We start from the raw sequence: 14,735 nt of genomic DNA, 5'->3' as shown, positions 1-14,735 counted from the left end.
TGTGTGTTTGACTTAGCCGTTCTGTTGGAAGTGATTCCTTGTCTCCGAGATGTTAAACACACACTGAGGTTGTGAATGGACTCTGACTGGCCAAACACACTTCTGCGCTTCCTGCAGCTTTTTGTCACCACATGTGCGTTTGGGATCTTTCCTAGGCTTTGTGTGGAAAGTCTTTCTGGCATTTACTGGATTCAAATGTTTTCAGTTTTAGCTCTGAAGAGCTGCACATTGTGCCAAACAATTGCATTTTACAAGTGGACCTTGAGGGCTCTATCCTTTTGAAACAAAGACGGGGGGGAACTCCTGCTTTATGGGAGTGCTGAAACATGAGGCTGTGCAAAAAATAGAAAGAAAAAAAACCTTCATCGACTCCAGACAAGCTAATGTTTTTCCCCTTCTTCGTATACTCTGGTTGTTCTGTGTCGTTTCTCCGAGGCAGAGATCGATGGCGTTGGCAGCGGGCCGCTGGCGCCGTGCACCTGATGGCTGACGGCTCTGCAGACGCCTGCTGTGTCAACCGCTGAGCAAAATGAGGTTGAACTGGGACATGAAGCGACACAGGTTCAGGCAGGTCGCAAAAAACATGCAGGTACTGCAAATTCAAATATAATAGTAGGAATAGTAATAGTAATAGTAATCAATCAAACAATGAATTGTAGGCTTTTATGAAAACAGTTATTTTGGGATCTGGTGTAAAACTGCTATTTATACTGAGGGATTGAGAGTTTGCCAACAAAGCTGTGTGTTCTACTGAACAGGAGAAGCAGGCTCTGACCCCGGAGGCCCCGTCTGACCATGAGAACCACAGAAAAAGTCCTTTGGGGCATGTTGCTTGTGTCGTCTCGTCTGTTATGATTCCCATGATTCCTCACGGAAAGGGCGGCGGAAGACTGGCTGTGGTTTCTAAACGAAGCTTCTGTGATCATTCCCTAATTCCTGACCAAATTTTAGAAGGTCACAATGACGGGATTTTATTCTTGTTCAGTTTTCACAGACATTGTGTGTGTGCGTGTGTGTGTGTGTGTGTGCGTGTGTGTCTGTGGGTGATTAAGATACATTAGAATCAGAGTAGAAACAGCAGTGAGACTGATTTTCTTTTCTCGCCAGGTTTTAATGAATGTTACTCCTCCGTTTCTCTGACAGAAAAGAGGGAATAATAAAAATGAACATTTATCATCTTAATTTTTTGACTGCAGGTTAACACCCCTCACATTTCACTTCCTGTCTCTGTGCCTCTTGATAGATTTCAGGATTTGCTTTTGTTTTTTCTCAACAGTCCCACTCATAAGTACATTTTTACTATCTCGGATGAAGGATTTCTCTATCTCTGCAGCAGGCAGACTTTTAATCATTATCAGGTTGAGACAGATATGAAAGCCAAAAACTCTGCTGGGCATCTGTCCAACACAAAACTATTTTAAACTCCACAAAGCTTCATAGGAATTTGTCTGATAAAGAATCTCTCCCCCCAAAAAAGCTCAATTTGAGCCTCCTGCTCCCTAAATGTAAGGAACAGCACCGTTCTAAAAGCAGGTTACAAAGTTCTTCACACAAAACAAAACAAAAGTAAGAACTAAAGCTCAACAACACAACATATGCAAATTAATCAGGCTGATATTAAAGCAGCTCATTCAGCAGCTTTTTAAAAACCTTGGGTCGGAAGGTTCTGAATGGATGATCTGTCAGTGCTAAACACTGAAGAGGCTGATAAGGAAATGGAAAAAAATATTAAACTTGATTCTGTATTTGACACACAGCCAATACAGAGAGGCTAAAATGAGATCTCTGCTTGCTTCAAGTCAAAAGTCCAGCTACTGAATCCCCGAACAGTCTAAGTCTTGCTAGTGCAGTTTGACCGAAGCAGGTTAAAAAGAAATTACAAGGCAAGAAGAAATAAAGTTGTGAATGATATGTTGAAGGGCTGAGGGTCACGGCTTGATTTTATACAGTAGTTTGGAAAGCAATTAAATATATATCTCTCTCATACATACATATACATGTGCATTTTTATATATATGTATGTGAAAGGAGAAAGGAAGACAACTGAAGACTTAGCCCTGAGGAACTGCTATATGGTGTTTCTTTTTCTTTGCAACATGGACTATGAATTTCTGACTTAAACACATCTCTGTTCATTAGTCCCCTGGAATTCATCTACATTCCAAAGTAATTCCTTCATATTGATTGGGTCTTTGCTCAGGCAATATCTGAGTTTTGTGCAGTTGACCTTCTCTCCAATAGAAATCTCCCTTAAAGCATTATATTATACTGGGCTGCTTCCAGCTAAATGGCCACATGACATCATCCATCAATAACTTCACAGAGACTTTGTTTGTTGGGGTTCGTTGAAGATCTACGTAGTCAGCAGATGGACAATGGATGCTTTATTCTGAATACAAAGTAGAGAAAATCACGAGGTTCTGTCACAATTCCATTAGATATTTTTTTTTTACCAAATCTAAAGCAGGCGTTCGGGATGTCTCAAGACAAATATTTTTATTCTGGCTGAGTGTGATTATTGAGTTTAAAGCCTCCCAATTCAATTTTGTTTTGCCGTACAAAGGTTAACTTTTTAATCCCTACACACATCACATTGTTCCTAAATATCACTGGAACAATTTCAAGCCCGTTTTCCAGTTCCTCTGATATTTGTCCAAGTTTTTCACAGGTTTCTGTATCTTCTTCTGTTTCTCAAGAGCATGAACCCGATTAATATACATAAATATTCACAATGGTCCAATCAGAATCCTTAAAATTAGCCACAATAATGTGCTCATCAACTCACGCATCCGCATCCATTACATCTTACATTGTGAATTTAGAGGACGCCCAGAGTCCGCTTAGATGAGATCTCAAACTGTCAAGCAGGATAAAGTCAGCCGAGCAGTAAACGTGAATATGGCTCTAATTAGAGCTTGTTTCTAGCAACACCCAGACTTGACTGAAACACGTGGCCCGTATTCTCCTAATGCTCGATCATTAATTACCAGGAGACTTGTTGTGTGTCCACTATGTTGGACTGGGCCACCCTGCAAGCGTGCGATGCTTGGGCAGATCTGGTCAAGATCACCTTGTGTGTCAAAGTCATGAACACTGTCAAACCACGGCCGCTAGAAAGAGAGAGTAAGAGAGCTTCGCTCACTGTAAGCAGACTGTGGGTGGCAATCATCAGTCACTCGCAGTTTGAAAGCAAAGCTTTCCTGTGTCTGTGGACAGACTGTTAGTGGGTAACCTTCATTACCTCGGAGTCTCCGTAGAACTGTCCTTCAAAAGGTTCCGAGAAGCACAAAAAGACTTAGCAGCCGGCTCACCTGGCGATGCAATCAGGAATTCTGATCAACTGCCATCACTCACAAAAATGATAGCTCAGTTTGTAACTGGAAACTGGAAAATGCATTTAGAAAATCCTGCATTTGGACCGTGGGGGTCCCCTACTGCATGTCATCCCTCTCAGGCGCTGCCCACGGGGGGTGTCACGGAATTAAATACGACACAATGACATAGTGAAAGCCAATGCACATAGTCAAATATAGGACTTTGTTAATTACTTAACCAGGTCAGTTGATTAAGAACTAATTGTCATTTACAATAACAACCTGGAACAAAGGTGTGTGTTCTTTGGGGTGGGAGGGCGCCGGAGAGATCCCACACAGAGACACGGGGAGAACGTGCAAACTCCTGACAGAAAGGACCCCAAGCTGGATCTAAGCCCGTGACCTTCTTGCTGTGAGTCCACAGCGCTTACCACTGCCCCACCTTTGTTTCTAACCAGTTTGAGAAACTGTCAGCTCCTCTCTCAATCACAAGAGACCAAACAGACAGCGCCGCAGACCAACACTTCAACAAGTGCACAAGTGTCACACATTGTAAATCAGAAGTTTGCTTTTGCAGGGCAAACTGTTTGTGTGTAGTCAAGCGTGGTACCAGGCAGGACGAATAGTATTGAAGTATCACTGAACTCTTTGGGTAACTAGCCAACACTTGCTGAAAAATCAGCTGTTGAGCCACAAAGACTTGAGGAATGGCACGACGATGACAAATATTGGTTGAGTGTTGTCTTTAGCAAAGATGTTTTTCTTCTCCACCTTGGCGGGGTTTATATTCTTCCTCTAGCATGAATGAGCATTAATGAGTTCAACTCAAGTTAACTCATGTCACAGGGACATGTAGGAAAACAGGCCGAGACAAATGACGCCCAGCAAGAGCCGTCTTTCTCCTCTGGACTCCCGTGTCCTCGATACGAGACATGATTGGTGAGGCCGGCTGAGGCAGGGAGCATGGGAAACCCCTCCGGAGAGCATTCTTAATCTTTACAGCGTCTGGCTCTATTTTTCCTCTTAATTGATGAACAAAAGCGAAACATGCTCAGGCAAAGGTGAAGTGATCATTAGCTTATCTTGGCGCGTGTTTGCTCTCCTTCTCGGAACTAAAAGCAGCATTCACCAATGTGTTCGGATGAGTTGGTACCACCTGTGAGGCCGAGGCACCATAAAGCCAAGTGAAATGAGGCGGGGGGGGGGCTGTTAGCGAGACTTTACGCGTCGTAAAGCAAACAGCAGACTCTTGTTCCAGCTGCAAGCAGCTGCTTTGACTCTGTTCACCTCTTCCTGCGGTGGACTCTTGGGGAATTACCTCATGTACACGGCGCTCCGTTGATGCACCCCGGGTTTCTCTCCGGTAAATAGATTAGTCATTTTGTTTAAAACCTCTCACGTAGACTAACTGCTTGTATCTTACAAGTGTGCACTGAAGCTGGACTAGTAGTAATAGATATCATGTTAATCTTTTTTTTTTACCTCCGCTGAGGCGGGGGGGGGGGGGGGCTCTCGCCGGCGTTGGTTTGTCTGTCTGTTAGGAACGTTGCAGATGGATTTTGATGACATTCTCAGGTAATGTTGGGAATGTTACCAGGAACAGGTGATTACATTTTGGTGATGATCCAGAAGAGATCCTGGATAACTTTGATTTTTGGAGCTTTGAAATTTGTTCCTCAATACCTCTGTTGATTATTGATCAATTTTTATGGAATTTAACAGTCATGTAGGGAGGGGGGGGGGGGGGGGGCTCTAGCTCACCAGAATGCTGTCAGGAAAAAACAGATTTTAACTGATCTGATTTTACTAATTTAGAAAAATCTGTGAAAATCAATGAACTCCAATTCACTTTGACTTTTCATGGTTGGTGTATAAAGATACCAAGAATAATTTAGAACCTTTTGGTGCTGATCCTGATCACCATGTGGATACAGGATCAGAGGTCCGGTTGCTTTTCTAGTTTATAATTATATACTAATTACACTCAACAATGTACTCCATCATGCGGATCCAGAGCATTACATTTCTAATGAAAATAAATGAACCCACGCTTATTTGTTTTATTACAGAGACAGTAAAATCCTCCTTTACCTGATCCGGCAGCAAAGGAATCACCATCTGAATTTAATGATATTTTGACGTCGACATTTCAAATGATAATTTAATCATGTGCCGGATGCAAAATATGAAACATGCAGAGATTAAATTATTATTTATTTATTTATTATCTTTCGTTGGCTCAGTCACATCGTATGAAACAAGTGAAATAACAGAAGTATGGCATTGATTGTCCAGACATGATGGTGAATGAAAAGTCAGACATAGCCGATGATGTCTTTGCAGATTATGGGCTGTCGGCTACCGGATTTCATGAGAGCTGCGAACCGATAAAAGTCTGTGTCCAGCTCATTAATGCCCGAGTGAGACTGGTGGAAAAAAGGCACTTTGGCTTGCGATGCTACAACCGGACAAGACAGACGCTTTGGGGCATTTGCGACTCGAGTAACATGAGCAGAGCCTGTGGATCTCATCATCACGCTGCATTCGACATTTTTAGAAAATCCAGACAGTTTCCTCCTCATGTTGACAAAGAAATCCCTTCCTAGTCTACGCCTGGGCTTTGGCTTCAGCTCAGTGGGTTCAGGACAGTCTGGCAAGTCCATCCAGTTTTGTATGAGGTCTGCGAAGCTGTTATCACCCAGAACCAGAGGCTTGCGGTTGCGTCCTCTGGTCAGTAAAGAATTTGCCCAGTCCTCTGGGTCGCCAACCTCAAATGATGTCCACCTCTCAAGACAGGCGTCGGATGTGGATTTGGGGCGAGTGCGTCCACTCGGTGCTCTGTTTGTGCGGAGGCAAGCTGACGATGACACCCGCACGTTCCTGGTCCTCCTGAGAAGCAATCCTTCATCCTGCCATGATGATTCAGAGTAGCCAGAATCAAACTCCAGGCTTTTGCGACTGCTGGGGGAGCCCAGACCCAGCCTGAGGCTCAGACCCAGTCGGCTGCTTGAATCCTCCTCCTCCTCCTCCTCCTCTTCCTCTTCTTCCAGAGGGCTGGCCAGGCAGCATGCAGAGTCATAGGTGCTGGCCGTGCTGGCATCAGAAATCCGAAGGCGCGAGCGCTGCCGTCGTTGCAAAGCACGCTGCTGGCAAGCACGCGCCACCGCAGAGTGATTGACCAACGCCGGTAGTTGTGTTCTGATGGGGGTAAGCGGGGGTCTGCCAGGGGTCTGAGTTCTGCCTGCAGGGCTGGTTTTCCGCAGCTGTTTCAGGTCTTGCAGCGACCTCATCATATACTGCATCGGCTCCCGTAAGCAGTCACTTGAGTCGCGTAAGCAGAGCTGAGGAGACGGAAGAAATTTGGAAGGTCTTAACAAACTGTGAAAAGAATGGCTCGCATAATAAGATGTAAGTAAATGCTGACAAAGACAGCATCCTTCATGTTCAGGTTTATAATCCTGAGCCTATCACATAAGACCTTCTCTCTTTTTTTGAGACCACAGTGATCAAAGATCACACTGCATCCTGCAGCTATCGACACACACAGCAAATCTCTAACATTAAGGGCTGCCTTAGTCGCTGTGACTCAGGCGCGAGTCGACTGAAACACCAGACAGATGTTATTACAGAGGGAGCTGCACTGACGGCGAATCTAAACTCCAGGAGCCGAGTAAAAACATCTGCAGAATATCCAAGCAGAGATTGAGCTCCTGATTCTGCTACAGGGGTCCTGCCTCTTTAAGGGGGAACAGGGCCCGTCCATGAAATGTACCAGTGGAACATTAAGGAATATCTTACTCCTGTTTCCTCCCTGGGTCACTGCGCTGATTGGTCAGAATCAGCCAGTGAGCAGCGGGCCGACTCTCTCTCAAACTCAAACAGGATGCGAGAGATCATGTGACATTGGGAGTTAAGAGTAGACCCCAAAGCCAAGCTGCAAAACTGAAACCCATTGTTCTTTTAGATACCTCATCTACACTGTTGTGCAACTCGGGCCATAAAAAACTAAATAAAAAAGGACTGAGGGTTCGGCTTCATGTGACCCGAGAGGTCAAGCCAACAAACTTCTCTCCTCCAACAAGGTCAGCAAAGTGAACCGCTCTCTGCTGACTGGGCATAAACCATCTGATGCAGCTACAAGAACCGCTGCAGCCATTTGGCTTCCATCATAACTGTGAGATGTTGCAAGAACACGAGAACAAAGCAAAGAACAATGATCTCTCTAAAAAAAATAAAAAAAAATAATGTTTTATCACGATGAAAATTAAAGTCCCTTTCAAAGAGAAACTTGTGTTGCGGTGAATTTAACCGCAGTTCATTTGCTTGAAACGCGCGGCGCGCGGCGGACGCGTAAGAGCGCGTCCAACGACGTTTCCTCCACGTCGGAGAACACATCATCTTTTCACCCTGAAACAAGCCGCGAAGCATTCTGAAACGAGGCGCTTCTAAAGGTGCAACGAGATGAAACTGGACTCACCATCGCGTTTTCCTCTCCTCTGGAACCCGCGCAGCCTGCGAGGAAAAGGACGGAGCGTCAATAGTTAATCAATCAGGTCCAAATCAAAGAAGCGCGTTACGGTCCAGGTGACGCGGATAAAGTCTCACCTCTCAACGGGCGTCTCTCCGTCCACAGCAGACCGGCTCTCACCCAACGCGCCCAGCTCTTGGATACTGGCGACCAGTATGGATCCAGTCCCGACTCGGCTCCGTGCGCGCAGAGGCAGATGTGTCGAGTGAGTCTTCGGCCCTGCGCGCTCTCTGTTTCTTTTTTATGGCTCTGCGCTCCGCGGCCAGTTACGCACGATGCGAACCTGAACGAGCCAATCAGAGCGCAGGGAATCTCGCACACACGTTTATGAACACACCTACCGCAACAGCCGAACGCGGACTCGGAAGAATCCAGAGTCAGACAGTGATCAAATATCGCTGTAAGGTTCGATAGAATTGATTGGGTTCTTCTTTTAATGTCACCTTGACGTTAAATCCATTTGCCAATAAAAGTCAAAGTCCTCATTTGGAGATGTTTTACCTGGTTTTAGTGTAGTATTATTATTCATCTGTTTGAAAAAGTATTTTATTAATAATCATCTCAATTATTAGACATTGATGTGCATTTTCCCTTCGACAACTGTTTTAAAGTCACATTCAAGCAAATTTCTCAATTAAAAAAGGAAACATTGCTCCTTAAAAAAAAAACTGCTTGTAACTCCCATAGTAGTTTTTTCGCTCATTACAAATCTGAATAGTGCAGAGAGGAAAGTGTAAATGTTTTAATTTGCAGCCTAACGGAGCCGATGGCCCCGACTCATTTACATCAATCTGTGAATGGATGCTTATGCAAAGAGACTGGATCTTGGGGGGGGGGGGTCATCCAGGTATAATGGCCTGCTGTTAAAGCACAGATTTGTGTCTCCGGCAGCATGAAGGTTATTTTCCCTACACTGGTACAGTTCATGAGGCAAACAGCAATCTTTAAGATGAGGACCGTGTGAATCTTCCAGGCCTGGTTTTAGGTAATTCCTTGCTCTGATCTGGTCTAAATGTTCGTTTCTGGGGAAGAATTTAAGATCTTTACAGAGAAAAAAGCCTTCTAGCCTCTCCATTTGATACTGTGGCTTACGCTGGAGATGCATATAAAATTGCTGCAAGGGCAAAACACAAGCAAACAATAGAATACAAAAATGGTAAATCACACTCTGCAGCTGACCGAGGTCTCTAGGCTTCCACTTAAACCAATGCTGCTTCTAAAAACAGCTCCATTCAGATTCAGCCACCAGCCCATACAGTGTATTATGCATTGGGCAATTACACAGGGATGATAATGGAAATGTGATTTTGAATATTCAGCACAGGATTGCTTTTATTCCGAGCAGCTATGCTGTCCTGAATGTCTAATGGTTATAATTAGCATGAGAGATGGTGCTCGATGCAACATTCACGTTAAAGGAGGCGATGAATAGTTGTTCAGAATCATGCTGTTTTGTCTCCGTCTTGGAGTCGTGCATACAATACCGGAGGTCACCAAGGCCGAGGACACAAAGGCCGAAGCACCAAGCATGTCTCCACATCACCGACTCGTTTGAGTCCAGCCACACGGATCCAGGAAGATTCAACCGAGCTTACAAGAGCATGCATTTTACTGCAAGCTGCACCAACTAGAATGTAATTCCCGTGGGGTTGAGTGATCCGTAGCTCTGGACTGACGCAGATCTGCAGTGCCCTCTAGAGAAAGTTCTGCTGAAGAGTTTAGGAAACTGGATTCAGCCAAATCCAAAGGCATTTCCCACTACTTTTATTCAGTACAGCACCCTTGTCCTTTCCTTCTATGTTGCTCCAGGTCTATTGATTGTTGCTGATCGTTGTAAGAGTTGCAGGCCGTGCTCTCTTGGTTTCAAACGGCATCAGTGATCACGGTTTTCATTTTGTCAGGTTTTCCTCCAATGATTTAAGTCTAGAAACACAAATCTACTTCACTGTGGTTCTGAGGCCGTCATAAAGGACATCTGCCACAAGCGGACATCTAGATCATCACAGCGCAATATTTAACGGGATTAAACATCCTGCCGCTTCACAACCTTTATCCGTTTGGCATTTTGGCCTTCATCCGACCTTTAATGAGTCCATAATGTCTCAGATGACTTCTTATTGTTTGGAGTTGAGGCCCACTGAGAGCCTGAAAGGTCTGCAGTAACCTGGGCCTGACAGAACCGGGTTCAGAGGAGCAGCCGACGGATAAGTGGCTTCTGAATGTGTGTTACACGATGGCTGGTTATGGTGTGGGTGGCTCACCTTTGAGAATCTGCTGGTAACTGGATCCCTTTAGTGTCGTCATTGTCATGGCGTTCAAAGTTCGTATTTATGAATAACCTTGAGACAAGTCAAGCATAGCCAAAGGAAATATTGAAATGATTGACTAAGTTTAATTTAGTGGGCTTTTAAAAGACCATGCTCATGATAAATATTGTATGCCATGCTCTTAAATATCCACTAGATGGCGGCATGAGCATTTAAATAATCCTGCGGCAGGACGCATGGGTCAGGCTGCCCGATGCAGGACAGAAGTAATACAAACTTCCAAGCAGAATTTTTTTTTCTGCTGTAAACCTTGACATGTTAAAAAGTAAGTCTGAAAATCATCGATTGTCATGAAAAATGTAATTAAATATAGTCTTAAGTTTTGCAGCTTGAGCTTCTTAAAGATTTAGTTGCATTTCCCTGAACCGATTGCTTTAGATGAGAAGAGTTTCCCTGCAGCTCCCTCTGACCAGCCGACCCATAAAAACCGAACCACAGCAACTTTTCACAGTTCGATTCTTCCATCCTGATCGAAGAGTCGATAACTCGGAACCTTTTCGAGCCTCCATGAGTAAAGGACAAAGTTCAACTTGTATTGAAATGAAGAGGAAAAACAACATGCAGGAGTCAGGTGATCTCTACTTTTATTTAAATTAAATCATATAGGACTTTTAAAGCATTTTAATATTTACCAAAAACACTAAGCGTTTTTTATGAATTAGATTTTTGTCTCTCATTAATAACCACTATATATATTCATAGGCGCTAGGCGGGAACATGGAAGCAAAATAAAGGCGCACAGTAGGTCAAACATTACTGAAGGCAAATCTACCAATCGGTGTAAACCGAAGTGAAGGCACAAAAATACTGCAACAGACATGGAAAAGGTACTACAAGGAGAGAATGTTAGGTATACAGATAAAAAGTGTTAAGATTTGTTTTCATTTTGTAGGAATGTTAGATAATGTGTGCAGATTACAGAGCTAGTATTTGTCATGTCGAGACATGCAGAACAATATACGGGTCGACTATGAATGATGAACTCATGTAAACAACAAAAAAAAGCACTTTCCTTTATCGATCATTTTATATTGTCCTTGTGCTTCATCTCTTAAAAAATAAGCTTCGTGTGATTAAAAGTGGAATAATTTGCACATCAGAACTTCTAAAAGTAAAATGAATGCATTTATATAAAAATGTTTTCCTTTGACTCCTCTATTAATTGAAAATTAATGAAAAAGAAAAGAACAAAAACACAAGAATAAAAAGGTTGATTTTTGTGGTCATAGCCCAAAGAGTTAATACGTGTTACCAGATCAGCAATCGATGGAATCCCCACAAGGCTCGTCTCTTAGGTGTCTTTATAAAAAGCAGATCAAAGCAGAAATGGTGGTTGGCCAGTGCAGTCGTTCACGGTGTGTGAATATTCCCCTCTCTTTGTGGTCACCAGAACTGTTCAAGTTATCTAATGGAGCACAAAACACACACATTCAGGAATTTCAAGGCTTCACTTCGTGGCTGAAACAGAATAACGGAGCAGCTTTCTCTGAACTCACCTTGAATCTTCCCCTCGGACATTTTCAGAAGAGGCCGCAGTCCTTCAGGTTGTTCTTGATGATGACGTCGGTGACGGCGTCGAACACAAACTGCACGTTCTTGGTGTCGGTGGCGCAGGTGAAGTGGGAGTAGATTTCCTTGGTGTCCTTTTTCTTGTTCAGATCCTCAAATTTGGTCTGAATGTAAGCCTGGGCCTCCTCGTATTTGTTCGGGCCTGTGAACAGACAGTTCATGAAATTGGTCAGAGCTTTTACTGTTGCTGAATATCCAAAGATTGTCGTGGCCTTGGCGAGATGCCAACTCATCCAGGTGGTACACGAGTGCATATCGCTTGCCTTGCACGATTTGCGCAGCCCAATCAAAACGTCAACGCTCGAATTATTAGTCATGCTTGTCATAAAGATGTTACTTATATTTTGCTGTTAATATTTAAAAAAATATTTATTTAAAATAATCTTCAGATGATTGAGTCAACATTTTTTTGTGCGCAGCTCTGTGACTTGAAGGTCACGGTAACCTTCAGTCTACCAGCGGTTAACCTGAAAACAGCTGGATCCATCACAGCTGTACAGAACTTCCCTGATTTTTAAGGACTACTTTGGGGCAGATTTTTTTAAGGTGGCTGTCAAAAATTCAAGGAATAAAAATAAATCCACCAAGTTCAGCTTTTTTTTTCTAAACCAACGAGAAAAGCTAAATACAAAAAAACAAAAACAAACAATGAGTCAGAGTTATGCAATTTCTACCTTTAAACTATATCATCTCGTATTCTAATAAACAGAAATACTCTGTCTCTGCTTTGAGGCGTTTGCACTGTACCAGTGTACTCGGGGAAGCAGATGGTCAGAGGGCTGTGGGCGATCTTCTCCTCAAACAGGTCCTTCTTGTTGAGGAAGAGGATGATGGACGTCTCTGTGAACCACTTGTTATTGCAAATGGAGTCAAACAGCTTCATGCTCTCATGCATTCGGTTCTGTGTGGGATGAGCACAAATGTTAGATTTAATCATTAAAAGTTGAACCTCCTCCTCTCCCTCCACGCAGGAAATACCTACATGGCAAAATGAAGGCAGAGCAATACTGTAAACAAGTGTAATTTACCATCTCCTCATCCTCAGCCAGGACCAGGTCATACGCACTCATGGCAACACAAAAGATGATGGCCGTGACTCCCTCGAAGCAGTGGATCCACTTCTTCCTCTCGGACCGCTGGCCTCCGACATCAAACATCCTGTGGAGGCGAAGCAGTTTGAACATGGCGTTTATTTAAATGGGAGTGAGCGCATGAGAAACAGCTTCCACGCCGGCCGAGCCGCTTCGGGGGGGGCCTGCCTGTGGGAATGTGGCAGCTCGCTCTCTATCCGGCGACGGCATTGCAGCCCCTTTATCTCCGCCAGGGCTCACTGATCAGGCGGTGGCATTTCGCTGACATTCATCAGGCCCTCTAGTAACGGGCCGCCTTGAACGAGCTGTGTGGGGAAATCATCAGTCGAAGGTAACGCTGGCTTCAGCACGCTAACCAGCCCCCCCTCTAGGAGGACCATTTCTGAGGTCAGGGTAGCATCAGCCCAATATGGGCACACAAAGACGTAGCTCTGGCCCCTCTTCTCATCCAAATTGCAGGTTCTGCCCCCCCCCCCCCCCCCCGGTTAGTCGCTATAGTGACGGCTGAAGTTCTCAACGAGCACCGATTATCACCATCACCCAAAGGAAAGTCCTTCCAGAAGCAGAGAGACGTGAAAGACGTGGACTGAAAACCAGAGCTAAGAGTTCACAGTGAGTTCTGATTGGTTCTTTAGGACTACGACTGTTGTGCAATTCTGTTTCCCACATCAGAGCTGGACACCCCAAATTGTCAGTACGGCTACAGGGGGGAGATCATTCTCACAGTGATATACTTCATCGCTGAAGCTCAACTTATCTGCAGCTCCTGCTTACAATCAGAATATTCCACAGCTGCGGGTGTGACAGTTAAATTTGATTCAAGTCTTACGAGAGGAAATAAAGACGCAAACGTTCCACAGACAGAGCAAGCGCTGAAGCAAAAGCGCTTGTTCGTCATCGCTGCCTGAATAATGCGGACAAACTCCGCGCTTCAGTTGCGTCTAATATTTCCATTGATAAATAAGCGTAATGTGTTTTTGTGGTTTGACAGAAATGACAAATCTTGACGCTTCATTATCACAGCTTAAAGGGCACTCGCAGCACAAAGGAGATTACATTCAATGAAATCCTGCTTAAAATTCCACTTATTAACCATCAAAGTCTAACAAGTCAATTACGCTTAACCGATAGAAACCGGGAAGAAATCTCCTGAATAACTGGAAATCTGTTGCTCCGTTTCTTTTGTTTTTTCCTCTGAAACAGCATCCAGTCAGACGAGACATCTTCAGCTCAGTAGCTGAAACCAGACAGCAGCTTCCCAAACGGGAAAAGCAAATGTTTTCCTTTTGGACAGATACGTGGTAAACAGGATAAAGACTTTTAGCGCGACCAGAAGCGCATGACTCAAATGCGCATGGATTCATTCTTCACAGTCTGCCGTCTCAAAGGGACAGTCGTTATAATGAAACCACAGAAAACAGATAACTTTTTATGACCGTCTGGTCCACTTGTACTTCAAAGTTTAGACCAAATGTTTCACTGTTGTTGGAGTCGTCTAAAAATGAGTTGGGGGGGGGGGGGGGGTCTTACTTAAAGTGCAGGTCCTTGAAGGTGAAGTGTGTCTCCACAATGCCAGTGGTCTTCACTCGGGTCCGCAGCACATCTTGCTGTGTGGGGATGTAATCGGGCTTGGCTATTCTCTCCAGGTCGTTCAGGTAGCTGACGGGAAACAACATTGTGTCCGATTAACAGCATAGCCCTGCAGCGTCCACAGAGGAAGCAGGTCGTCAGCGGTTACGGTGTGAAGGAAGGTCACTGACGGAGCGGAGCGGAAAGCGCTTCAGACAGAGAACGTCGTGTCCAAGTAGCCTTCAAAGGATGCAAATGTTCACATCTTGGACCTCAGGGAGAGCGACACCTCTCTCACCTCCTGCTTTCACAACGTAAACACTGGAGCAGCACGACA

The 14,735-nt window shown here is 44.4% G+C and overlaps 2 protein-coding genes across 2 annotated transcripts in view; both read right to left on the bottom strand.

Annotated features, from left to right (window-relative positions):
• Positions 1-5,597: 5,597 nt before the first annotated feature.
• On the bottom strand, positions 5,598-10,146 carry LOC137898099 (PAK4-inhibitor inka2-like). Its single transcript, XM_068742094.1, has 3 exons — positions 10,104-10,146; positions 7,792-7,826; positions 5,598-6,655 (listed from the first exon to the last, which is right to left on the bottom strand). The coding sequence occupies exons 1-3, from the start codon at positions 10,144-10,146 to the stop codon at positions 5,630-5,632; spliced, it is 1,104 nt and encodes a 367-aa protein (XP_068598195.1). The 3' UTR covers positions 5,598-5,629.
• A 590-nt stretch (positions 10,147-10,736) lies between these two features.
• LOC137898596 (guanine nucleotide-binding protein G(i) subunit alpha-2-like) overlaps positions 10,737-14,735 on the bottom strand; it is a 28,679-nt gene continuing 24,680 nt past the window's right edge. The window contains exons 5-9 of the mRNA XM_068742641.1: positions 14,360-14,488; positions 12,767-12,896; positions 12,486-12,639; positions 11,666-11,880; positions 10,737-11,574 (exon numbers count right to left, since the gene is read on the bottom strand). Of these exons, the coding sequence (XP_068598742.1) occupies positions 11,690-11,880; positions 12,486-12,639; positions 12,767-12,896; positions 14,360-14,488 (604 nt within the window). The 3' untranslated portion in view covers positions 10,737-11,574; positions 11,666-11,689. The remainder of the gene's footprint in view (positions 11,575-11,665; positions 11,881-12,485; positions 12,640-12,766; positions 12,897-14,359; positions 14,489-14,735) is intronic.

This window comes from Brachionichthys hirsutus, chromosome 8 (genome assembly GCF_040956055.1).
Source record: "Brachionichthys hirsutus isolate HB-005 chromosome 8, CSIRO-AGI_Bhir_v1, whole genome shotgun sequence".
NCBI lineage: Eukaryota > Metazoa > Chordata > Actinopteri > Lophiiformes > Brachionichthyidae > Brachionichthys > Brachionichthys hirsutus.
This window is presented reverse-complemented; position numbering and strand designations above follow the sequence as displayed.